The sequence below is a fragment of the Lycium barbarum genome, chromosome 4, assembly GCF_019175385.1.
Source record: "Lycium barbarum isolate Lr01 chromosome 4, ASM1917538v2, whole genome shotgun sequence".
In the NCBI taxonomy this organism is placed as follows: Eukaryota; Viridiplantae; Streptophyta; class Magnoliopsida; order Solanales; family Solanaceae; genus Lycium; species Lycium barbarum.
The window spans coordinates 10358153-10385453 of NC_083340.1; the positions used below are offsets into that span (position 1 = coordinate 10358153).

A 27301-nucleotide genomic window follows, 5' to 3' on the forward strand; every position below is an offset into this window, starting at 1 on the left:
CTCTTCCGAGCTCAATCTAAGTAAATGGGTGAGTCCTAGGGTTAGCTAATCCCTTTGGAAACATTCAAGAACGAGATTAATTAAATCAACAAAGACCCACTTCAATAGCAATAAGAATCATTCAATACATAAGCAAAACAAGAGTTTTAATCCAAACTTTAATCAAGAATATTTTCATAAACAAGATTCAAGTCTAGAAATGAAATACTACACACTAAAATATTCAATACAAAACAAGGAATTGAAGAAAGGTTTAAGAATTATCTCATTAAAGTGCTCCAATCTTCTCTTCCAATGGTGTAGGTGAAAACCCTAGCCTCCAAAACTTGCAAAATGGCAAAAGATGGAAAATGTTTTGCCCTAGCCTCTCTTTTGTAGCTCCTCTAATTCTTCCAAGTTCAAAAGAATGTCAAAATCTGCCCCCATATTTCTGTTTTTGCAATTCTGCCCGTTTTTGCAAAACTGTCCACTTTTGACAGTTTTGCAAATCTGTCCCGTTTTTGCAAAACTGTCCAGTTTTGACAGTTTTGCAAAAATGTCCAGTTTGACCTCTTTTTGACTTTCTTTTCACTTGGTTTCTTCCGATCACTCATTTCAGCTACTTGGCTTGTTTTGCTCTATTTTGTTCCATTTTGGTCCATTTTGATCCATTTTGCTCTTTTATGCTCTCCGGGCATCTTTTCCTACAAAACAACATAAAAAACACAAAAAGTAACAACAAAAGTGCTTAAGGAGTCACAAAAGCTTAAGGAATTAGCGTCGAATATCGCGTAATTTCACGACTCATCAGTCGTCAACCCACTCTTCTATAATAGTATAATATAAAGTAAATTAAAAAATAATTAAGGTGGGGCTCACTCTTCTATAATAGTAGAAATAAAAAGAAAATTAAGGTGGGGTCCACGAGAAAAATTAAGAGACAATTGCAAAACAAAAAAAAGGACATTTAAATAATGTAACAAGTTCAGAAAATGGTAAATGTACGCTTAGAGAAAATTTAAAGAAGAGAAATTCAGGAAAAAAAAATAACGATTTAAATTGAACATAAAAACTGCTAAAGAAGTCATAAAACCAAAAGATTTAAAAACTCAAAGGGTATAAGTCTAGACGCATACGTCTTACACAAATAATGAGGAATAACAACAAGAAGACGAAAAATAAACGGTCAAGAAACGTATACACATATTTTCTTAAAATGATGAAGTTGATTTATACTTAAAAATTTAAGACTACAATAGATGCTAACACATGAAAACTTTTCAGTGTTGTTGAGTAGAAAGAGATGATGTCATGAAACTCGATAGGAGAAGGTGTATTTCAAATCTTTCAATTGGAGAACCAAACCAGGAAAGTCATATATGGGAGAAGCGGACTAAGTAAAATAATTTATTGATATTTTCAATTAATTGAATTATAATACTTTCTATAATATAAATTCCATAATTATATTACTAAAAGGTACTCTCTCTCTCCTAATTTATGTGACATAGTTTGAGTAGGCACGAAGTTTAAAAAAAAAAAAAAAACTTTGAAACTTGTGGTCTAAAACAAGTCAGAGATATTTGTGTGGATTTAAATCATTTCATTAAAGATAAAAGGGAAAATTTCAAGTTAAATGATTTCTAAATATAAAAATATATCATTTTTTTTAAGATATACTTAAAAGAAAAGTGTGGTACTATTTTTTGTGTTGGGTCAATGCTAGCACGGGCTTTCATCATCTAGTATGTAAAGATAATCGTCTTCTTCTTCATTTGTTTAATTATTATTTTTGCGCGTGTGTTCTTAAGAATTCTTATTGACTATATATTGTTGTTGTCTTTATTTATTTTAATCAATTAAAATTAAATTTATATATAGCATTCCTTATTTAAACCATGTTTATTGTTTTTGTCTTTTACGCTAGGGCTTTGGACGAACTCATGAAGAGCATCACATGCGGAATCCAAAGGAAGCAAATTATTGTATGGTTCTCTAGGTGTTGAAAAAAAGATGTTACTGCGAATACTGCTAAAGTTATTAATTTGCTCACACGAAGGTTGCTAATAGTATTGATTTTTAATAAGAACTTTCTCTATTAGCAGTGTGGTTCTAATAGTATTTCTCTTTTAGAGCCGTGAAGGTAAATTTTTTGTACTAATCATAGTTTTTGTGAGAAGAAAATCCTTGTAATCCACAAGATGTATCTGTGCATGAGTGACTTTTCTGAATTTGTGAATTATTAAAGTCGTGTAAGCATCTTTTTTCATAGTCAGTTATGAATCGAATCGAGAGATAATATTTGATTTGCATTAATTTTGTCAAATCTAGATTAAACAGGTGCATATGAATGACCTCTTTTTATAAGGTAAGTTACTGCTTCCTTAAGCTCCTTATTCTACATCATAGGGTAATTATAAATGTTTATCTGATTTCTCTTCAATATTAACTACATACTAATACTTTAATAAAGAACGATGTCCTCAAGTTGAGGTATAATACATATTTTCCTGCTAAACAAAATTTATTTTGCAATGAAATGCATAGAAAAAATTATAGAATATTGGAAGTCAAAAGTCTAATTTAGTGATGCAAATTAGAATAGTAATAATATCAATAAATTATCAAAAATTATGTTAGCTACGAGCCATATATTTAACAACAAATTAGCTAATTCTCATTTTTTAATGAACCCCTCACACACAAAAAAAAAAAAAAAAAAAGTGCAATCGGATATTTTCAATAAATACAGGCGAAACCTAATGTCACAACTCACAACAAGGCATTTGGGGATGGGCAGGATTTGATATTTGTTTTATAAATCAAATATACATTTACTTATATAAATATTCATGTACTCAATAGTATGAGGTCTACGCACAACAATTTATATTTTTTATACATCTTTTATTTTTTGACGCGATACACCCGTGCAAAGTACGTACACTAAACTAGTAATAATAATGATGGTGAAAATCATTTGCACCCCCTAACTTTGCTTTAGAAATCAAACTCCCCCCTCAACTTTAAACATTAGACATTCTCACCCCTTTATCATAATTGACTTTTTTAAATGCTTATTACCCTTACATTATCAACTTCTGTCTTCTTTTTACCTCTTTAAAATCATGGTATTTTTTTTTATTTTTTTAATTTATGTAAGAAATTTCTTATAAAAAATAAATATTGACTTCTAGGCCAAGAAAAAAGTGAGAAATACTAATTGAGTATATAAGTTAATGATGTTCCATTATAAAATAAATTAGCAGAATAAACAAAAAAATAATTTTATTAAAAATAATCAAAACTTTAATATTTATATATACAAGTGAAAAATAACAAGTCATAATAACTTTATAAATATATTTATATGCAGGTAATGCAAAAACAATTAAAAAATAGAGGCAAATTTTTTATTTATTTATACTGTAAATGAATTTTATTATAATTTAAGAAATATTCCATTAGTGACAACCAAAACTTGTTTATTTATATGAATAAATAATAGAGAATAAGAGAGAAGTGAAACATTAATATACACACATGCATGTATATACATATATACATACTTACTGCATATAATATTGAAATAACAATAAAAAAACTAGCAGTAGATATTATTACAAATTCATAAAAGTATTATTCTACTTATAATGTTCATGAACTTAAATAAGAATCTATAAATACCAAGATAAAAATAAATAAATATATATATAATATAAAAATGTGTTACATAAATGGAGGATTGAAAAAACAAGGGTGATGTTACGGTTCACTTTTACGCAGGTGCATAAAAGCTATTAAGAGGTTGTTGGTGCTCTAATTGGATTTCGTATTTTTAGATTCGCCACCTAATTTTATAATGGAAATTAGGAAAAAGGGGTAAAAATGGTTTATCAAACAAGAAAAAAAATCTTTTAAACCAGAGTTCGAGGTAAGGGTTCTGGTGATCCCCTAGGGAAGACTTTAAACACCCTAGCATTAAGGATCTGTAGAATACAGCTGACCTGCGAGCTTCAATGTGTGATTATTGTAATTATTTGCTTAAAGTATTCTTTTCTCGCAAAAGTGTCATACTTATCATAAATTCAAATTTTTGGCAAAATACCCCCTTTGAGAAAAGGGGCTTTGGTTTAAATTACATATGAGTGTTCAACTCACTTCATTTTCCGACCAAGACACGCTTGGGATTTCTCCCGAGTAAGGTTGCTACTTATTTTGGTCCTAATGAGATGAGTTTAGTTCTTATAAATTATATATATATATATATATATATATATATATATATATATATATATATAAGTGGAGTATATGCCGGGATCAATGAGATCATATTCATCAACATCATTAACCTCATCTGAAGACGGGATCACTGACACGATGGATGAATGATGTGTCGTGAAATTACGGGATATTCGATGCTAATTTCTTCAGCTTTTGTAACTCTTCAAGCACTTTTGTTGTTACTTTTTGTGTATTTATGTCGTTTTGTAGGATAAGATGCCCGGAGAGCATTACGGAGCAAAATAGAGCAAAAATAGGACAAGCAACACTTTCTGGCAGCACATGATAGCAGCACTTGCTGCAGCATGTTGTGCATGCAGCACCCGCGAGTAGCACTTGCTGCAATATGTTGTGCCTGCGAGTAGCACTTGCTGCAGCATGTGCTGCACGCAGGGCATTTTTGTCCACAATTTGTTCCCGTTTTGGAATGTTATAAATACTCTTTTAGGGTTTGTAAAACATTATCTTTGGCCATTCAACACAAGTTTTGGAGACTAGGGTTCCTACACCACACTTGGGGATTGAAGATTTGAAGTTTTGATAAGAAATTTCTTAACCCTTTACTCATTTATTCAATTCCTTGCTTTATATTGTATATCTAAGTGTGTAGAATTTTATTCCATAACTTTAATCTTGTTTATGAAAATATTCATTTGCAAAGTTGGATGAAACCTCTTGTTATGCTTATGTATTGAATGATCTTTATTGCTATTGAAGTGGGTCTTTGTTGTTTTAATTAATCTTATTCTTTAATGTTTCTTAAGGGATTAGCTAACCCTAAGAGTCGCCCATTTACTTTGATTGAGCTCGGAAGAGGAAATCCAGGTTGGGAAAGATTAATTAACAAGAATTTGGCTCATTAAACCCATCTAATAACTTGAGCTCGGAAGAGGATAGTTACTTGAGGTTAAATTGATTGTGCCTAATATCACACTCTAAGGCTTGGAAAAGCTTAGAGTGAAATTCATTGATTTGGTTGGAAGATTTTCAATGAGATTTTAGAAATCATTATCTATCAACACAAACCGACTCTTAGTTGTAAAATCATAAAATACATTAGATCGTTACTCGAGAGTTTCTTGTATCCATGCTTGTGGCCATTGATCATTTTACTTGCTTTCTAGGTTAGTTTACATTTCCACATTAGTTATAATTTTCTCAAAAACCAAAATATTATCTATCGTTTGGCTTAGCTTGGTAAGTGAAAGTTCCTTACTTTCTTAATCGCCTAGTATATTATTCCCCGTGGGATCAACCCCGACTCATAGTTGGGTAAATTATATTGCATACGACCGTGTACACTTTCTCTTTGAGGAGTGGATTTGGACGTTATCAATGAACCTGAAAAAATATATAAAGGTTGGTACTAATATTAACTTATATTGAATACATTAACTTTTATGAAAAATATAACCTGTGTGTCGACCTGCTCTGAGCAGGCTCCTAAAAGGGGTCTTGTGCAGGAGGGCTCGGGCTTATGAGCGGGACCATGAATGCCTGGAGCAGTGTCCTATTCGAGGTACAAATAAATCTTAAAAAATTAGTTTAAAAATGTTTTGAGTTAGAGTAATATTCAAATTATATTGAATAAAGTTAAGTTTTATTAAAAATTTGAGCTATGGCTCAACAGGCTCCTGGCTGGGTGGCTCTGACGGATCTCATGTCGACGAACCCTAAGATATGAAAAAGTATAAAATAATAAGTACTTTTTTATGTACATATATTTTAAAAAAGGTACTTTAATTTCTAGGCATTAACTGGTGTGTCGACTAGAAAATCAGCGAACTCGACAAAATATGATCGTAGTATAGCTCACTGCCACCCTCCAAATTTCGCATTGGCTGACCCTCCCCTACTGCTATGACCCAATCCACGTTATCATGTAAAGGGAAGTAGCCATCCTGGCTCGGCTGAAATAAAGACCTAGGTGTATCCGTAAATAGGCGTGCTGTAGTACGCTATGTATCTGCAAGTGGGGATGCTGATGTCGACCGCTAGGCTGAAGTTGACGGCTGTACTTGAAGTGGAGCCAGAGTGGGAGCGGCAGGCTCAGAGTCGGGGTCATATACCAGTTGAAGGTCACCACCTCATCTGCCAACTTGTACTCTCTGTCCTTCACAACGTCCATGTTCTCGCGCGGGCTGGTACTGACCTGCTGGTACACGACCATTATGGAAGAAGGGCGTGGTGCCGTCTTCATATTTCGGTTAATCTCTCACTTGTCGTGTAGGGCATCAACGTATCATCAGCATCGGGCTCCCAGCTATGGACTGAAAAAGAAGGATCATATCCCAAGCGCATACCTGAAAGTGACATTAAAAAAGTGTGATTTTCTAGTCATCGTTTCAAGAGATATATTTGGAAGCTAGGGATACTCACTAAAATATATTGCCTGGAGGAGAGGGAAAAATTTACAGAGATCAGTACTATCGCCAATAGACACCCAACAAAGATGTCTGTAGAGATACGCCAAAACAACACCGCCCCAACTATAGTCTCCCAAGCGATCCAGATGGTCTAAAAAGCTCCCGAATATAATCAACAAATATAGACGGACACATCAATCAACAATCACCTATAGCCTACTCAGGCAAGTATGCGCAGAGTGAAGCTAACTCGTTTTGTTTTAAAAAAAATTAAGTGGTGACCAAGTGGGAAAGAAGAGAACGTCAGGCTGGTCCTATTAAAACCTTTAATGCAATAAATTCTTGCGCTAAATGTAGTTTGGTAGTTAAATTCATGCGTTATATTTAAGGAACTATTTTAAACCTAATCAAACATAAGGACTACTTTGTTTATTTTTAAACAGAAAGATTATGAAGAAAAATCATTAAGAGTTAACCACAATAGTATAATAATGGTTAAATATCTTTAATTTTCCACCTCCAAAAGAAGTAAAATTTACGAGAAAATGGAAAAAGTTTGAAAGCGTAAGTCATAAGCAAAGTATATAACAATTTAATAAGCCCAAACAAATTCTTACCTTAAAGAAAAAAGCCCAATAAACTACACAAAACAGACAGAGCCCATTCCCACATTATATACATTGAACCTTACCTTCACAGAATCACCTTTCTAGGGTTTTATTAATCTCTTCACTTCACTAAATTATCTGCCGCATTTTCTGAAACAGCCTTCAACTTTTTTTCATCCTCTCTCAGTTCTTCACAACCCCATTTCCATGGATTCTAATTTTTAAGTTTTTTTTTTTCAAGAATCTTAAGCTAATCTTTTTGTATCTTTTATACTTTGGGATTTCAAGAAAAGACTGAAAAAAAAAAGATGGCAACATTGAACCCATTTGACCTTTTGGGTGATGATGTTGAGGACCCAAGTTTAATTGCTGCACAGCAATTGAAACAGGCTGTTCCTGTTGCTGCTACTGCTACCAAGAAAGGTCCAGTTAAGGGTCAAGTTCAACCTGCTAAGCCTGTTGCCAAGTTACCTTCAAAGCCTTTGCCTCCTTCTGAAGCTGGTACACCCTTTTGAGCGTTGTGTATTTTTTTTTTTAAAATTGATTTGAGTAGTTTTATGTTGTTTCTTTGTTATGTTTTGATGGGGTTGGTGTAATTAATGCAGATTTTGTAGTCTTGTGTTGTGAAGTTGCTGTCTTGATTGTTTGGATAAAGTATGTAGTTAGACAAATCATTTGATTACACCCTTTTGAGTATTGTGTAGTTTTGTACTGTTTGTTTGTGCTATTTCATAGGGTTGTTGGAATTAATAGAGTTTTGTGGTCTTGTGTTGTAAAGTTGCAGTCTTCATTGTTTGGATTAAGTAATTAGTTAGACAAATCATTTGATTACACTGTTTTGAGTATTGCCTAATTTTATACTGTTTCGCAGGGTTGGTGGAATTAATGCAGATTTTGTAGTGTTATGTTGTAAACTTGCAGTCTTTATTGTTTGGATAAAGTAGTTAGTGTTATGTTGTGAACTTGCAGTCTTTATTGTTTGGATAAAGTAGTTAGTGTTATGTTGTAAATTTGTAGTGTTTTTGTTTGGATAAAGTAGTTAGTGTCATTTGAATGTGTTGCTGTTTTTGAGCAAATTCATAATACTTCACAAATTTAAGCTCCTTTCATTTTTTTATCTTTCTTGTCTGTTTACTAGTTTTATGCTAATATTTCATGGGGTTTGTGGAGTTAATTCAGATTTTGTATTCTTGTGTTGTAAAGCTGCAGTCTTTATTGTTTGGATAAAGTAGTTAGTGTTATGTTGTAAATTTGCAGTCTATTGTTTGGATAAAGTAGTTGAAGTAAATTGATTATGTTGCTTTGAGAAAATTCATAACATTTCATAAATTTATGTTCCTTTAATTTCTTTATCTTTCTTGTCTGTTTACTAGTTTAATGCTATTACTTGGTTATATTTGATGGGGTTTGTGGAATTGATTTGTAGACTTATTTTGTAAAAATGCAGTCTTTGTTGTTTGGATAAAATAGTTAATGAGATGAATCATTTGATTCTGTTGTTTTTTTAACAAATTCATAACGTTTCACAAGTTTAGGTTTGCTTTTCTTTTATGTAGTTTGTCTGCTTACTAGATGCCAGGGAAGATTTATTCTGTTAGTCAAGTATATGTTGTTTCTCTACCCTTAGTAAGAGTAAAACTGGTAATTTTGATTACACCCGTTTGAGTATAGTTATATACTGTTTATTTGTCACATTTCACGGGGTTGGTTTAATTTATACAGATTTTGTAGTTTTGTCTTGTAAAGCTGCAGTCTTTCTTGTTTGGATAAAGTAGTTCTTGAGGTGAATCCTTTGACTCAGCTATTTTTGAGCAAATTCATAGCATTTTACGAATAAATGAGGTACTTATTTGACTCTGTTGTGTATTTTTATAAATATTCATGGGGTCGTTTTGGATAAAGTAGAAAGAGATGAATCATTTCATTCTGTTGTTGTTTTTGAGCAAATTTATGATATTTCACAAGTTTCGGCTGCTTTGATTTCCTTATCTTTTTGGTCCGTTTGCTAGCTGCCACAGAAAATTTATGTGGTACTTTGAAGTATTTTATTGTTTCGCTGTCATTTGTAAGAGTAAAACTGCTCCGGCAGACTATGTAATTATTTTTCTCTTCCATGTTGGTAAATCTAGGTTGCAGAAATGGTTGGTATTAGTGATTTTTTTTTTCAATTTCTTTAAGCATTTTCATTTTTATGTTCTATGTTATGGTAGGTTGCAAGTAAATGAAACTAGAATGTGCTTTTTGATGATAGATTAAATCAGTTTTCCAATTTGTATGACATTCTTAGGGGCGTTCCAAAATGTTTGATACGATTAAGAATTCTTATTTATTAAACAGTTGAAGGTTTCAACTTTGATTTGATGCTTTCTCTATCCTACTAACTTTTGGTCCTTTATGTCAATTTTTTCTATTATCATTAATAATATAGTATTAACTTTGTATTCACATCTTAAATTCTATTTCAAGTTAAATCTTTCATATTAAATAGAAAGTAGGGTGCATAATGTTCTCATTGCTTGTATGTGCAATGGTTTTTTGAGCAGTGAAGGAGTCCAGGTATGAAGGCCATCGAGGAGGAGGCCGTGGGGGTCCACGCGGAGGAGGCCGTGGTCGCGGACAAGGACGTGGGTTTAACCGGGATTTTGCTGATGGTGAGAATACCTTTGGCGGCAACAATGGTTTCTCTGGAGTGTCTAAGGCTCCAGAGGATGGAGAGTCAGGAAGGTCCTTTGAGAGGAGAGGTGGTGGATATGGTGGCCCTCGTGGAGGGTTCCGTGGAGGACGCCGAGGTGGCTTCAACAATGAGGAAGGTGCAGATGGCGATCGCCCTCGCAGAGTATTTGATCGACGAAGTGGAACCGGACGTGGGTAAGTTGTTATGCTGGAAGTAATTTGAGTGACCAAAATCCATTTTCCATATTTCGGTTGTGGACGATTTAAATTATCTTAATGTTGTTAAATTTGCAACACTTGGTTTCACAAATGCATGATATGTATCTGTATTGTTCTGTATAGGGGTGACTTTAAACGGGAGGGTGCTGGTCGAGGGAACTGGGGAACTCCCACTGATGAGATTGCACCGTGAGCATTGTCATCTTATTTGATCTCCTTATCATGCTTTCCTTTTCCCTCCCCAGACTTTACTTATTGTTTCTTATTTAATGGTTTCTGTTTCAATGGTCAGGGAGACAGAGGAGCCTGTTAATGAAGGCGAGAAGATTGTTGATGCTGAGAAACAAGCTGGGCAGGAAGATGCTGGAGATACCAAAAAGGATTCTCCTGATGCTGAGCCAGAAGAGAAGGAGCCTGAGGAGAAAGTAACTATTGCTTTTCTGTTTCTAGATGAGTTTCATGTTTTTGGCTTTTTAATGTGACCTTATCTCGTCATGCAAATTGATATTTCGTCATACTTCGCGATCTTGCTATTTTGGTGGTAGAGGGGTGGTGTCGGTTCCAGCATTCAGCCTCTTGTCTGTGGTGTCACTTAAATCTGTTTGGGAAAACGATTTTTGCACTATCCTTTCTAAATGTCTAGTTTCTAGTCTTACCACCTAGTCAGTTTGTAATTATTATTGTCAAAATTCAAGGTCTTCGGATTCATTTTCTGACTCTGTTCAACCTTCAGTTCACCGGGAAGCTCCTAAGGGATTTTAATGTGGAATAAGAATGCAGAAAAGCATCTGAAGCTATGGAATTCTATAGTTGCGTGCATTGGTGAAAGCAATTCACTATTTCACATATCAAATTTAACTGTTTTATATCTTGCCTTTTCTCTGTGAATAGTGTAAAGAGAATTCTACCTTTGGTGAATTGCTTCCCTAGTTAGATACGGACCTTTAACTCCTGCGTAGTATTTCAATCGGCTTCTGTTAGTACTTAGTCTTAATGAAATTTCACGCCTTTTTCTCAAAAAATTTCCTAATACTTGTTGATATTAGGATTGTAGAAAAGCAACCACTAACTTAGTCCTTGAGGTACTTGTCACATAGCATCACCTGTTCTTGTAATTCCTCCTTGACCCCTTGTTACGTTTCAAAAGAAAGTTGAAAATTTCAAGTTGCGATCCTTTGTGACAAATTCCTGATGGCATTATCGACTATTTGCTATTGCTTCTACCTAACACGAATAAAGTTCCAGTAAAGTAGCAGCGGGCCAACTTTACAGAATAGAGCATTTATTGAAATTATTCTTGTTTTACTGGGATTCTTGTCTCAACCGGGTTCCTAGTTTTGACTAAGATTTTAACTAGATGTTAACCCTATTGTTTGCCTTTATTGGTTGCTTGATTGTTGTTTTATGAAGAATGACATGGTACTTTAATGGATAGTACCTACAGATAATCTGTAAAATAGCTAGAATTATAGCTAATGTACTGTTCAAACATTGATATAGACTTGCTTTGTAGGAAATGACCCTTGAAGAATATGAGAAAGTACTGGAGGAGAAGAGGAAGGCTTTGCTGGCTCAGAAGCCTGAAGAAAGAAAGGTTAATTTGGATAAGGAGTTTGAATCCATGCAACTCCTATCAAACAAGAAGAATGAAGAGGAATTTTTCGTCAAATTGGTGAGCATTTGGCGTTTGCTATTTTATTGTTGCTTTGATGTCTTATCAGGATCTCAATAATGCTGTCCGTCAGTGTATTAATCGAGCTTGCAAATTGTTGGTGTGTCAGGGCTCTGAGAAAGATAAGCGGAAAGAGGCAGTCGAAAAGGCCAAGAAGGTATTCTAGTTTTTTGTAAAATCTTTATTGTGAATTTCAATGAGTTCTGGCCTACTTGAATTTTGCTTGGTTGCCGAGCGTCCGTACCATGTCTCTATATCCTATTTCCTACTGAATATGTTGTCCTTTTGTTTTAAAGGGCTTACCTAACATGTGTCCTGATTTGGAACATTGTTGTATCTATCCTTGCTTCGTCATACCAGCGTTTCTCCGAAGGGATTTTATATAAATAAAAATATAGGCCGAGGGTGTGTATTATTGGGGCTTGCCAAATCTACCCATGCAGCTTCCTTTCCTTCCTCTTCCCATCCAAAGGTTATTTTAAGGTCAGGGTCCAATATTTTAAGAACAGTTAAAAGTGCTTATAAATTACATGATAAAACTTAGTTTGCTAATATATATGTTGCATATTCGTATTTACCGTATTTAAATGAGCTGAGGATCTATCGCGGCTAGAAACAAGTCTTCTACGAGGCGTTAGCATTTCTTGGTCAGACAGTCTCTTGTTGTTCTGTGTAGCATCTTGTGCACTCTTTTGTGCTTGAATATGTGGTGGTTTTCTGACTAGTTTAAGCTGTTTAAAATGTGAATGTGCATAGCTCTAGATTGACACATGTGACCTTTCCATTTCCGTTTGTTAATCTTAATATAGTAATGTAGTGTCAAAAGTGGAGTAAGTGAAAACTTCCTGTTTACTGAGCTTCGATTTCATCGATTTTGCAGACTAAAAGCATAAATGAGTTTCTGAAGCCTGCTGAGGGAGAAAATTACTATCGCGGCGGTGGTCGGGGTAGGGGCCGTGGTGGCCGTGGAAGAAGTGGCTATGGAGGTAATGGTGGAAATGGCGGTAGCAGCTACAATGTTCCAGCCCCTAAGATTGAGGATGCGTCCCAGTTCCCAACCTTGGGTGGCAAGTAATGCTGCCGACTAGCCATCTGAGCTCATTTTCCATCTTTGCCCTGTTCTTGATTTTGTGCTCGAAGATGACAAATCATCATCTCCAAGACTCTTTTGGGGGGATTTTCATGTATTAGATCATCTGAACTTTATTGTTCTTTTTTTAAGAGTGTAAATTTAGATGGCTTCTGGGGTTTACGCCCTTTGGTCTTTCTTTGGCTTTTGACATGCATGAATCCCCTTTCCCTTCTTAATTAGGCTGTAGGTCCATTTTTGATTTAGTTGTGGGATCAGTTTTGTTTTTGAAATTTTTATTAAAAACAATTTTGTTCCTTTGGCAGTCATTGTTCTCTAGGTGAGGTTTTTCTTGTGTTCCTGGGCTATGATTTCTTGTTTTTCTCTTATAGCTTGTCTACATAATCCTGGATAAATGAAATGGAAGTTAATGCATTAGTGTAGCGCTGAAAAGTAACCGTACTTTCTGAACCATCGGATTAAATAGTCCTCCCTTGAATCAGACTATTTTTTGAACGAATTTCATGAGATTTTAGTAGTTTATGCAGATAATTGGTTCCTTCTAGCTGATTTCTCCAAATGTTTCTGTTTCTTCTTTTCAAATATGTAATCAGCAGTAACTTATAAAGCAATTTCTATTAGGATGAGTTAATTCCTAAAATTACATGTTGAAAAACCTTGAATATTTTTGAATTTATTCGCGATTAGCTAAAAGTAAAGCTTCCTACAAGGATATACCAACTACTTGGGGGCTTAGACAAAATAGTTTTTGTTGACTTACAATATAGCAAAGAATCTTACTACTGTGGTCACATAGCTATAGGTTAATGTCAGTGTAAACTCCAACTCTAGCTGGTCTCTTCTTGATTTTCAAATGGTTTTTCTCATCAATTGTTCTGGAAGAACTCCTCAGCCCTGTCTCACTATCTGTTGACGATGGAACATTTGCGAGTGACCATACAATTAAGTTTAACTAACAATCAAAACAAATATGGTATTTAAACTAATAACACTAAGCGACAACCATCCAATAGAGTGTTAATTAGAGTCTTTTCAATAAAAATTTCCCATCTCAATATTCTTTTATCAATAACTATACCCAAATTCAGTAGCCCATTTTGGTCCGATTGATTTCGATCTCTCACTTTCAAGATTTGGGTTTTCTCAACTGGTTTTTGCTTAATTTTAGTAAATAATACATATCAATACAGCTTTCTTATCTGGGATTATTCATTTATTGCCTAGCTATATATGCTAATTTGGAGTTCTTTTATTAGAAATTATGATGCTTTTCTTCAATGGTGATTTTTACAGCACATTTTTATAGGGCATGCATTTCACCTGAGTTTTTTACCTTTTTTTTTTTTTTTTTTTTTTTTTTTCTTTTCTTTCTTTCTGTAAAGATTCAATTTTTTCGATGTTTAAGTGAAACCCATTGTTTTACTTTTCAATTTTTTTTTTTGGAGTTTTTTGATTGTTTTTTTCTGTAAAGATTCAATCTTTAAGTGAACCCCATTGTTTTGTTTTTCATTTTATTTGGACTTTTATTTTTTTGTAGAAAATAAGTATACTCTCAGCAAATACTAAATTTTAAACACATGTGCTTAAATGAGCCGAGGATCTATCGAAAACAGCCTCTCTATCTTCCAAGGTAGGGGTATGGTTTGCGTACATATTACCCTCTCCAGTAGGGGTGTGCAAAAATCGGTTTAACCGATAAACCGAACCAATAAAAACGCTATTGGTTTATTGATATTGGGTTAACGGTTTGTAAACGGCTTTCTAAATTTTTTTATTGGGTTATCGGTTCGGTTTCCGGTTTTAAGGATTTAATTAATGGTTAAACCGATAACCCAATAAGTTTATATTAAAATTATCTTTTTATCCCTAATTATATTTAGTGACTTTAAATTTTAATTTTTAAATACAAATCTATTTCTAAATTACTTACCGTAGGCACGCTTATTCTCTCAAACTCTCAATTCTCATACGAAACTAGGGCTTGCGATGCCTCTCTATGTCTGCCTCTCTCCCTCACTTCTCAAATGGACAAATGAGGTTGGCCTTGTTTATGAACTGTGAATTGAGCTTGTTTTGTTTTTTGAAAGATTGCTACAATGCATTTTATAGTTTTTGTCTTGTAATTTGAATAGACCTTATGCATGAAGGCACTGTATATATGAACATATGAAAACAACAGAAAGCAAAAAAAAATCTAACGGAGCATTTTCTTATTGGTTAAACCGAAAACCGAACCGTTAAGGACCAAAAACCGATAATGAATATCTTATCAGTTTGATTTTGGTTTAGCATATTTACAAACCGAAACCAATAAACCGAATCGGTAATTCACAAAACTGAACCGAACCGACCAATAAGCACACCTACTCTCCAAACCCCATTTGAGGGATTACACTGAGTATGTCGTTGTTATTGTTGTATATGCCTATTAATACAATGGATTCAATGGTAAGAACTTAAGGGGTCGTTTGGTTATTGGCTAGAGTTATGCAAGTATTAGTAATGCAGGGTTTAGTTATTTATTCAGGAGTATTAGTTATTCCGTTTTCTACTCAACATAAATAATACATAAATTGACTCATAAGTTATAGTATATATTTTAGTTATGTCGGATTGTGAAATGATAACCAGACACCGTACTTATGTGCTGAGTTTCATACAAAGCAACTAAAAATCCACCAAACATGGTATTAACTATGCTAGTTTTAATACATGAATAATTCACTTCCTAACCAGCAACCAAACAACCCCTAATGTTTGAACTCGTCAAATCTAAATTCAGGTTTCTCCTTTGTAGTTGTTGCAGCTTTGAAGTGCTTGTAAATAAATCTTGGAGATCAGAATGGGTGAGAAGGTTGGTATTTTGAAGGATAAGGGAGTAGTTTTTTTGACGGTTGGGACAACTTGTTTTGATGCTCTAGTCAGAGCTGTGGACACTCCACAAGAATGAATTGTTCAGGAAAGGATACACGAATATTCTGATTCAAATGGGCCGTGGATCATACATTCCCAACAAGGTAAGTGGACATTTAATTCGGCCACATTTTTCTATAAACAAAGTCTAGTACAATTTTCAGTCTTTGGTTTCTATTATTATGCTCGATGCAAAATTATTCTGTTCTTGATCTGAAGAACACAAGTTAAGAATTCAAAAACTGAACGTGAGTTGACTGTGCAAATTTGCTAGTGGTTTTGGAAATAACTGTTCTTTGCTTGTAGGTATTGCCCTTGCCAACATAATATGGATTCTTCTCGCGAGTCAAACCTAAGTTAGACCAATAATTATTCGAGAGTACCTGCTTGGATACATGGGCAAATTGATGGTAACAGATGGTAGAGCATATAAACACTTGTAAATTCCAAGCTGAAGGATCATTACCTCTGTTCATATTATGTGTCCTTTTAGACAAGATACCACTGCTTAAACCAAATCTACAACAACAACAACAACAACATACCCAGTATAATCCCACAAGGTGGGGTCTGTTCATATTATGTGTCCTTTTAGACAAGATACCACTTCTATTTCAATCTACTGACACCAAAATGCAAGACAAGATTGGGAGAGATGGGAAGAAGAAGGGTGGGGGGTTATGGGGGAGGGGTTGCAGATGTCTACTACTGATTTAATCAGACATTTACATTGTACCATGACAATATAAAAAATACAAAGAATTAGACTGGATAACCAAAACTTCTTTTCTGCTTGATGGTTCTAGCCAGCTGATTCAACACGTAGTTTATTGGCTGCATAGAGCAGATGGCTGATATTTTGTGGATGGATAATTTAGCAGTAGCTTCAAATTAAAGGTGAAATCGCCAGCAAGAAGACACGTGCGTACGATAATTAACATAGCATAGCAGACTCGAAGCAACGTTTCCTGCAAGTTTAAGAAAAAATTGATTATTCCTACTTTTCTTCTTCTATTTATAACCAAGAAATCCCGAGGAGTAGCGGCACACGGATCTAAACTTGGTAGATAATAGGCCAACTCCTCTACCCTTCTCTAGTTAATTAGGTTTCTGTCAGCTACAAGGTTTGAACTCGTGACGTGAGCCTAGTCCACACATCACACGATGAGCTCTTACCACTAGACCGAAGCCTCGGGGCGTGAATTTGATTATTCCTAATTGAGAGCGATATCATTGTTTCCCCATGCACCATAAATATTCCAGATAAAAATGTGAATAAAATGGATTAGATAGGTAATTACAGTTGGAAAGGGTTGGAGGAAATTTGTAGGGAAAATTTCAATCTAGCACTGCCTGAATTGATAGAAGCTTCAGAAAATAACATGCAGCAAAAGAAAGTAATGGATTTATAACAAAAAAGCTCTAACCAAATTTACTTGCTAATACTACCATTCTACCAATAGCAAGGGATGCTAAGAAAATTGATGGTTAAGTTTTCCAGGCAAGGGCTACAGTATACTAGAGAACATGCAAAACTGTGCTAAGTAAACTTACACGTTACATTTATAAAATAACATTTAGCGGTAACTACACAGAATCCTTTGTATGCTTTTATGGATGAGGGCAGGCTGCAGGATCAGTGTGGGACGAGATCTGGCTTCTCCCTAACCCCCCAGGAAAAGGTCTCCAGTTCCTAACTTGCATAACCTCATCCTAGCCCTTGTTGTGCAATATTTTTCCTCTCTTTTCACTTCAAGCAAACCACCCCAAACCAACTGATCACACTGAACCCACGAAACACAAGCTTGTAAATATTCAAGACGCTATAAAGTATTGGTTATTGTACCTTTCTATAGACACTCGTAAGTTCTTTTAGCTCAAATCATGATGGCAAAAGACATAGAAGTAGCAACACTCACACATTGTGAAAAATGAAAACAGACATGAAGTATTGATCCTTTCTGATACATACAGCAGGCATGAAAGTCCCATGATTTCTGGAATGGCTAGCTTTACAAATGCAATGATAGGCAGATTCCTTGCAAGTTAAAACCTTTTGTTGTCAATGAAAATTAAAATTTCCCTTAACTGTCCTCAAAAAGCACTCTACCATCCCACCTGCATTACGCCATGTGGATAGGGGCCCAACCTCCACTGCCCCATGACCATGTCTTTGTATTTTGAGCCTGACTATCTCTTTGTGTTTTGATTCTGACAACTGAGACATAACCATCAAATCCGGGATTTCTAAACTCCTCTCTTCCCCAAGGACATGTCCACACATCACAAAGGAAATAAACCAAAAGACATACTAGCAGACAACAACAATTCCACCTCTATCCCAAACTAGGTGAAGGCAGCAGTCTCTTTTTTTCTTTGAAGAAAATAAGGTGAGCTGTAGGAATCATCAATATCCGCTCTGCTTGGTTTGACCAGTTTCATTCCAATACTAAATACTTCGTCTTTTAAGAAAATATGGGGGTTCTCAAACACCAAAAATTCTCTACTTCTTTTACTGACAGACAAATTAAACTAACTCAGCAAGAAGACCTAAGGTAAGTGTAGCAACATGACTAAGCCTTAATCCTAACTTAGTTGGTATTGCCTTACCTTAGTCCCAACTAACAGAAAGCAAGATAATAATTAAACAAGCTATTAGTTCATTCCGAATAAGTTCTTATCCAGGCTATATAGCTACAAAAGCGCATTACTTCCAGGATGTCTTACCAGAGGTCCTTCAGGATCGCTGAGTAGTGTGTCCCATATAAGAAGACTGTCCGTGAAGTTGAATTCTTGTGTTAGAAGGAGTGTTATCCATCGGAATGCATAGAACTGTGGATTCACCTGTTACACCCGACATCAAGCACATAAAGATCACTGATACATCCACAGTATAAACAAAGTACTTGCTATGACACCACCGGGTGAAGGAAAAGCCAAGAGAAGTCAGTTATTTTATCACACATATGCTAGAACAATAGTAAAAGCGAGAATCGCCAAAGGATATACACAGAAAGTCAAATGTCTTGTCACATGCACAGGCACACACACCCCTACGCGGCATAAAACAGTTGCCTTAAAAGGACAGCCCAAGCAGGATATATATTTAAATTAGGCATGCATGCAATCACTTAGGTTGACGTGAAGTAATTCTAGAAAGCAACCAGAAAAATCCTATTAATAAAGGTGGAAGGCTACCAGTTGCTTCAATAAAGAATACAGGACACATCAACAGGACGAGCTACAAAGATACATTTGAATCATTCTTCTTTTGTCAGATCAGCTGCCCAGAATATCTAAAAGGTGGAACAAACTGAAGCATTGTTTTTATTTTGATAAATCAGAATGAAGCATCATTTTAATTTTGAAGAAAATGTTTCACTAGTGAACAAGGTTAACATGTGTTTCATGGAAATATTGAGCTTAAAAGTGAGCTCTCCAAGGTTTAGGCAGTCACCTTCAGTCGAAACTAAGGTGCCGTAAACAATAATCGTTAGGTTGACAAGTCCCTAACTTCTGCATCATGTTTTAATAGCTAATACATCAACTTTAACATGTCAAAATGTGAAAGTACAGCCCATATTCTTAATTTGTTTGCACTGAGACTTTTTCTTTTTTGATGAAGTATGCAGTTATCACTAAAGGCATCAAGAAGATGCAAATCAAAAGAGATTACACTTAATGTTGGCATTGAGATTTTTAACAATAAGTTAAAATTACATTCATAAACCTCTAAACAATCTAAATGGCATATGTCACTAGGTGGTGCAAACTTGCAGGTTGCTTTACTGCCAATCAGAGAGTAATAAAGAAGACATTTATAGCTGTAGTAACAAATGCGGCTATCTAAAGTTAGGCATCAAAGAGATCTTACTTTGGTTGTCATTTCAAGATGCCGCCAGAGCTCCTCATCATGTTCTTTCAGAAATTGTGATAACTTTGTAATTGTAGAACGAATTCCAACAACACTATTGTCAAGTTGCTGACAAAAATGATCACGAAATCCACTCACTAGCTCCACGAAGCAGAAGAAAGTATCTGCCTCTGCAGAAGCCTGCAAATGGAAAATGATAAACAGAACTGAACCAGTAAACACTTGGATCCAGAAAAAATCTGAAAGGGTAACTTGTAGAGAGATGTGATCGTCATTCATCTCAAATTATGTTTTTTTTTTAATTTTATTTTTTTGGAACTGATATATGAATAAGAGACAAAAGTCTACAGAAGAAAGAACCTACAATGCTGATCATATTATTAAAAAAAGTATTATCATCTTTCCTAAAGGAACATAAATCTCATATCCACAAGATGGAACAACAATACAAGAAAATGTCGCAAGATGACGAACAAGAGCAAAATAATAAACTATTTGATTCTGATTTTTTTTTTTTTAAATTTAATCACGAATTTACTGAAAATTGACTCAGGCACTCCAGATATCCAAAGTAATAGAATTACGAAGTTTGTAGAGCCTAGTCAAACTTCTATTTAACAACTTAGGCTCCAAATCAATCAATTTGCGTAAATCAGGAACTGAAGTACAGTACATCTAGAGGTGGCAATTTGAGCCCATATTTAGAAAATTAGTCCATTTTACACACATGTTAGTGAGTTGGGTCACTTATATTTTAGGTGGGTAAATATGGGCTTCAAGACTCTCTGTAACCCATAAAAATATGGGCAAATATGGGTAAAATATGGGTATCCATATAAAAACACACTAGACCCAATAACTTATTTTGAAAATGAGAAATTTCTTTCTTAACTCGCATCCCAACCCTCACCCCACTACCCACCTCGCCATGCCCCCCACCCCCCACACACTTTTTTTTTTTTAATTCATATACTTTATTTTTCTTTTATAAAAAGCTTATAAAAAAGGAGAAATTTTTTTCTTACCTCCCACTCCGATCCCTACCCCCATGCCCACCATAACACCCCCCCCCCCCCCCAAATTCAATTTCATATATTTTACCTTTATAAAATTTTATAAAAAATGGAAAAAAAAAATTCTTACCCCACCCCACGCCTCCACGAACCCCCCCCCCCCCCCCCCGCACCACCCCACAAATTTCAATTTCAAATATTTTACTTTTATAAAAAATGAAAAAAATTTCTTACCCCCCCACCCCCCAAAAAAAAAATCAATTTCAAATATTTTACTTCTATAAAAGTTTTATAAAAAATGGAAAAAAAAATCTTACCCCCTCCATGAACCCCCCCCCCCCCCCCAAAAAAAAAAATCAATTTCATATATTTTACTTTTATAAAAAAATTATAAAAAATGAAAAAAAAAAAATCTTACCCCCACCCCTGAAATTTATATGAAAAATTTAATTTAACTAGACAAAAGAAAAAAATTATAAACATACACTTGAAATAATATTACACTTGTATAATATGGGTTAGCCCATAACCAACCCAGCCATTTATCACCCAATCCAAATTTACCCACATAAAATATGGGCGGTTTGAAACCCACCCCATTTTTGTTCAAACCATTTTCAACCAAACCAAATCCAACCAAACCCACCCATTTGCCACCCCTAAGTACATCTATACCCTTCATTTTTACTCATGGTAAGATATTAGAGCAAAATTGCATTTCTGGCTTGCAAAACATAGCTAATGCAAATTTAATCCAGTATCAAAGCAATACAAGGCATCACTTACTGCATTTTCCTCATTGGGATCGTTCTTGAATACATAGAATAGTGGAGCCAATATTTCATTCATCCCTTGCACATATCTTATACCAGGATTCAGTTTGGCAAAAACAATGAGTATATTCCTCAGAGAATCCTGATAACACAAGATATAATATTAGCTGATCAGCAGAAGTTTGTACTAACTTACAAGTCAAAAAGGTTAAAATTTACCTGGTTAGATTTTGCAAATGGCATGCCTAGTAGAAAAAGTGCAGGTGACATCACGATCAATCTGTTCAATTGTTCTTTGTCCTAGAAGCAAATAGGATAAAAAAATTAGTAATCACTTCAATATTATACACCTGTCAGATAAAATGAGGTAGACATGTTGGAAGAGATATTTGTGATAACAGTAATCCATTGTAACATACCAACAGTACTTGACAACAGCTTCAAGACACAACAAAAAGCGGAACACGAGTTGACTCCACAAAGCAGAATTCTTGCCTCAGGGGTTGGCCTGGTGGAACCCTCAGGGGTTGGCCTGGTGGCAATTGACTTGAGCCTTGGGGTGCTCCCCTTCAGGGTCTCAAGTTCGAAACCCGCTAGGTGCAAACAATTTCTGGGGGCCATCGGACTGGGGAAACCCTGAATTAACCGTGGTGCACTTGCGGGAAACTCCTTGCCGAGGGCCTGTGCACCCCCGGGATTAGTCGGGGCTCAAAGAGACTCGGACACCCGGTGCTAGTCAAAAAAAAAAAAAGATATTCCATTAACGGTTACCTAGCCCAGTTAAAGAAAAGAAAGGGTGGTCCTCTTTTCCTTCTGATTATGGCAAGTATTTATCCTAGTGAGTCTGTTGACGGCTCCGTAGCCGTGTGAGACAGGGAAAAGGGTTCCTCGTCTGGCACTTTTGATTTCTCTCTTGCGGCTTAGGGAGAGGTCTTTACATGTTTATTTAATTTAACATATATTTTAAATAACAAGGAACTTAGCTACTCCATCAGACTAGTTCCAGGTTTGCATCCTGGGCAAACCCCTCATATCGAAATTCTAATTCTCTATGATTTAAAAGAAAAGGATGTTCTCAGAAGCAATTGATCCATTTCTCTCGTTTGAGCCCATCATGACCACACTAATAATGAATTGTATAATCAGTGGAAGTGAAAACACTTAGGTGGAACGTCTACAGGAATAAATAAAAGAAGGATGTATGAATTCGATTATAAAAATACAACCATCTTGTGATGACATGCAGCCCTCAGTTATGAATCGAAAGGACCTCCACGTAAACGTTGCGGTGAAAGATGGAAAAGAACTAGAAGAATAAATGTTGTACCTGGAATAACTGATTCCAGATGCTATTCTTCCCAAGACTTAAGGGATGGTCTCCTTGAGTTATCTCTGATCTTGGGATATTCTTCCCTAGCAAACATGAGATGAAATTGCAAGTCGGGCAACACTTATTAGTTCACCAGTAATCTTTACAGGAGCAAACTCCATCTTTGAAATGGTGGAATCTCTTTATATCTCTTAACACAATCACCCTTTGACTCATCCTGCTGACATACTTCATTAGAGAGTGGCAGTCACCACACACTCTAAGGTTCTTCACAATCATAATGATCACACCAGGACCAGTACTTATGAGCCCAAAAGCAAGTGCTAACTTTTCACTATGACTTCCCAATGCTCCTTCCTTCTCTTCCTCATCAATGTTATGAAGCACCCACTCAGTTTCAGGCACGTAACCTTGTTGTTTAGCTCCTCTAATAATTTCCTCCAATTTCGAGTATATCTCCTGTTTACGTGTATGAGCATTATCACCAGCAACAAATGTATGCAATTGACCATCCACCTCCATTGAACTCCATCCAGGATTCTTCTCAACATTTTTGTTCTTCATTGAACTCCTAACGCTTTCTACATCATCCCATCTCCCTGCTCTAGCATAAACATTAGACAAAAACACATAGCTCCCAGCATGCTTTGGCTCAAGCTGTAAGAGCTTCTCTGATGCAACTTTTGCCACTTCAATGTTCTTGTGAGCTCTGCAAGCAGAAAAAAGTGCACCCCAAATAACATAATCTGGCTCCAAGGGCATACTTCCGATAAATTTCAAGGCCTCATCAAATCGACCAGCCCTGCCAAGTAGATCTACTACTGCAGCATAATGTTTCATAGTGGGCTCAATTGAACACTCATGCTGCATGCTATCAAAGATTTGAAGGCCCTGATCCACATGACCAGCATGAGAGCATCCAGTTAAAACAGCAAGGAAAGAAACTCCATCAGGTTTGATTCCTGCAACCATTAGGAAAAAAAAAAAAGTTATAATTTGTCAAACAATTTTCAAAAGAATCCAAGTAACTCCATAGACAAAAGAATATATCGAAAGTACCAGCCAATCTCATCTGTTCAAAACACCTAAGAGCTTTATCTACATGTCCATGAATTGCCCAACCCCATATCATTATGCTCCACGTACGAATATCCTTCTCCTTTAATCTACTAAAAACCAGGCTTGCAGACTCAATACACCCGCATTTCGCATACATATCAACCAAAGCATTAGCAACTGCTACGTTCAAATGAAGCCCATTGTTCATAACACTATCATGAATCTTTCTACCTGCCTCTAATGCCCCAGTTTTCGCACAAGCAGAAAGAGCAGATACGGTAGTTAAACCATTCGGCTTTATACCTTCTTCCACCATCTTAAAAAACAAATCCAAAGCCTTTTGATGCAACCCATTTAGAGTTAACCCGCTAATCACACAAGTCCAAGAAACAACATTCTTTTCATTCCTCTCCATCCCATCGAAAAATTCCATCGCTTTATCCACCTCTCCATTCCTCAACAACCCACTAAGCATCGTATTCCAAGAACCCGCATTTCTCTCAGGCATTTCCTCAAACAAGGCCAACGCCTTACCCACCCACCCAGCCCTACAACACCCATAAATCACAACATTCCACAAAAGCACACTCTCATCCTTATTTCTCTCGGGACTTTCGTCGAACAGTTGCAATGCAAGATCAAATGACTCATTTTTCACATACATTTCAACCAAACAAACCCTAACAAACACATCATATTCCAAACCCATTTTCAAAACCCCACAATGAATAACACTACCAAGTCTTTTTTCACACAATGCAGTTAAAGATTTCAACACAAATGGATATGTAAGCTTATTAGGTTTAATACCCATTTTAAGCATTAACCTAAAATACAAAATTGATTTCTCAAATAAAGAGTTCTCCTTTAACCCTCTAATTAAAGCATTAAATAAATACAAATTTGGGCCCCTAAAACAATTAAAAATAGATAAAGCATAGTTTATGGATTTGTTTAGAGAAGCAGATGATATTAACTGAGTAATAATTCTACTATCTGATAATAAATTTTGGTGAATAATTTGGGCATGGATTTGCTGGATTTGAAGGATATTTTTGCAAGTGTGGATTAAAGGTATCAAATGAGTTTCATTCAGATTTAAATTATTAATGATTTTGGGAGATTTTTTTGGAATTTTGAGTTTGCTAATGACTTTCATTCTGAACAAAAGATTTGATTTCTAACAAAGGAATGAGAAGCAAAATAAACATTTGTCTTAGCCAAATATTAAAGAAATGAAAATATTTAAAGATTTATTCCGACTTTAATTTGTTAGTTTGTAGACTTATTAAGGGGCATTCTCTCTTTCTCTCATGTCATATGATATAATTTTCTGTCAAAGGTTTAACTAGTTGATTAAATAGCTTCCCTTCATGAGTATCTCATTTTTTGAAGTAAACCAAAGAAAAGACATTTTGACCTTGATTAAATTAATGAATGTTTTACTTAATCTAGTTGATTTTTATTATCATCCTATATGGAGAAAACATTTGGTAATATATATTTATTGTTCATTAACAAGTACTTATTCTATAAGAAAGAATATCCCATTCAGATTTGTAATTACAACATATTGCCAAGTTTTTGTGGTAATAATATTAATTATGACAAAAAATTAATTTATGTCCTCTGGTTGTTTTGCTTTCCATAACATAACAACACACACACGCATATACACACACTACTATCAAAAGCACTTCGGAGGAATTAAGCAAAGGAATTTCATAATCCAAAAACATTCTAATTATTTCTCCTATAAATTAATGAATGTTTAACTTAATCTAGTTGATTTTAGTACCTCTTATATGGAGAAAACATTTGATAAAATATCGATTATTCATTAACAAATATTCTATAAGGATATTCTTTTTGTTCCAAAATAAGGATATTCTTTTTAGATATTAATGAATGTTTTTAATTAATCTAATTTATTTACTGTTCATTAACAAGTAGTATTTTATAAGGATATCCCATTCAGATTTGTAATTTCTATGGAACGTCTTCCTAAATGAACTAAATAAATGACCAAATATTTTTTTGTGGTAATGATATTTATTATGACACAAAAATTAATCTCTGTATGTTTTTTTTTTTTTGCGCGGTTGCCTTCTTTTGGGGTGGTCTTTAATTTTTGTCCCTCAAATTGCTGGTCTTTAATTTTTGCCCTCCGCTTAAAAAGTGGCCGAAAATACCCGAGGTTCTGGGTTCGAACCCCAGCTCAGTAAAATAAAAAAAAAAATTGCAAGGCAAGGCTTTGGAACATGTGCGGCATAGGTTGCCTTAAGGCATAACTAAAAGTCTGTCTGCAACCTCTGCCGGATCCGACAGAACTTTAGTTATGCCTTAAGGAACCTATGCCGCATAAGGCAGACTTTTCCAAAAGCCTTGCCTTACAATTTTTATTTTATTTTTATGCCTGAGCCGGGATTCAAACCCAAAACCTCAGGATATTCTAGGCGAAGGGCAAAAATTAAAGACTATCAATTTGAGGGGCAAACATTAAAGACCACCTGAATAAGGGCATGCCCATTTCTTTGTGGTTCTTTGCTTCCCATAAGGCCATAACATAACAAGTCTGAACATATTTCTCCTATATATACCATCAAAAACACTTGAAATTTCATAATTCAGAAGCATCCTAATCATTTTCTCAAAATGGTTCATTCCATAGTGAAGATCATCTTCTTTTTATTTATTATCATGCCCTACAACATTGAGGGAGGTTATCATTGCAGGTGGTTTAAATATCTTCGTCAGGTTCGCATTCTCAATAATCTTCCTGAAGACTCTCCTCAACTACAACTTCACTGCTTCATCTGAAAATAACGATTTTGGAGACAGTTACCCTCCACTAAGAACTGATTACAGATGGGAGGTGCGTGGTGGAGTACGTTATACTTTTGTCACTTTTGGTGGGGTGACAAAGATAGTACTAAGTTCGATGTATTTAACAATATGAATCATTGTGTTCGTAATGAAGGTTCTTTTATTCCATCAGGTACCAAAAGATGCGTATGGGATGTGAGAGCTGATGGTATCTATTTGGGTTATGAGGATCAGAATCTTGGTCAAAGGTTTTATAAAAAAATACCGTGGTTGGTGAGCATTATTAGTTCTTTCGCTAGTAAAAGTGTATTAGAAGAAAAAATGGACTTCCAACAAAATTGATTTGTTTTAGCAAACTTGCATTAATCTTATAGATAAAGAAGATTAAAAAATAAAAATAAAAGTTCTGATCATGGTTGTATTTTATGTTATGTGTGGAATGTGGATTATTGCAATAATACAATTAGCATATGTAGTATTTTCCCCCTTTGTTTACAAGTAATTACTACAATTAGTTTTTCAAGCCCATGAAATTGAGAAGTTTCGATGGACCTCCTATGCGCGAGTGCAATAGACAGAAAATTCTTTTACTCACATTTAATTTTTTCCTGGACATTTCAAT

The 27301-nt window shown here is 35.0% G+C and overlaps 2 protein-coding genes and 1 pseudogene across 2 annotated transcripts; 1 reads left to right on the top strand and 2 right to left on the bottom strand.

The window, feature by feature from the left end:
* Positions 1-7320: 7320 nt before the first annotated feature.
* Positions 7321-13195, top strand: LOC132635164 (RGG repeats nuclear RNA binding protein A). The gene is made up of 7 exons (XM_060351434.1): positions 7321-7738; positions 9781-10105; positions 10253-10318; positions 10422-10554; positions 11643-11801; positions 11911-11958; positions 12682-13195. The coding sequence occupies exons 1-7, from the start codon at positions 7546-7548 to the stop codon at positions 12874-12876; spliced, it is 1119 nt and encodes a 372-aa protein (XP_060207417.1). The 5' UTR covers positions 7321-7545; the 3' UTR covers positions 12877-13195.
* A 3053-nt stretch (positions 13196-16248) lies between these two features.
* LOC132637138 (uncharacterized) lies at positions 16249-21881 on the bottom strand (annotated as a pseudogene).
* A 7-nt stretch (positions 21882-21888) lies between these two features.
* LOC132635165 (pentatricopeptide repeat-containing protein At1g04840-like) lies at positions 21889-25158 on the bottom strand. The gene is made up of 3 exons (XM_060351435.1): positions 23854-25158; positions 22792-23756; positions 21889-22196 (listed from the first exon to the last, which is right to left on the bottom strand). Exons 1-2 carry the CDS (start codon positions 25010-25012, stop codon positions 22924-22926), a joined length of 1992 nt encoding a protein of 663 aa, XP_060207418.1. The 5' UTR covers positions 25013-25158; the 3' UTR covers positions 21889-22196; positions 22792-22923.
* Between the last annotated feature and the right edge of the window lie 2143 nt (positions 25159-27301).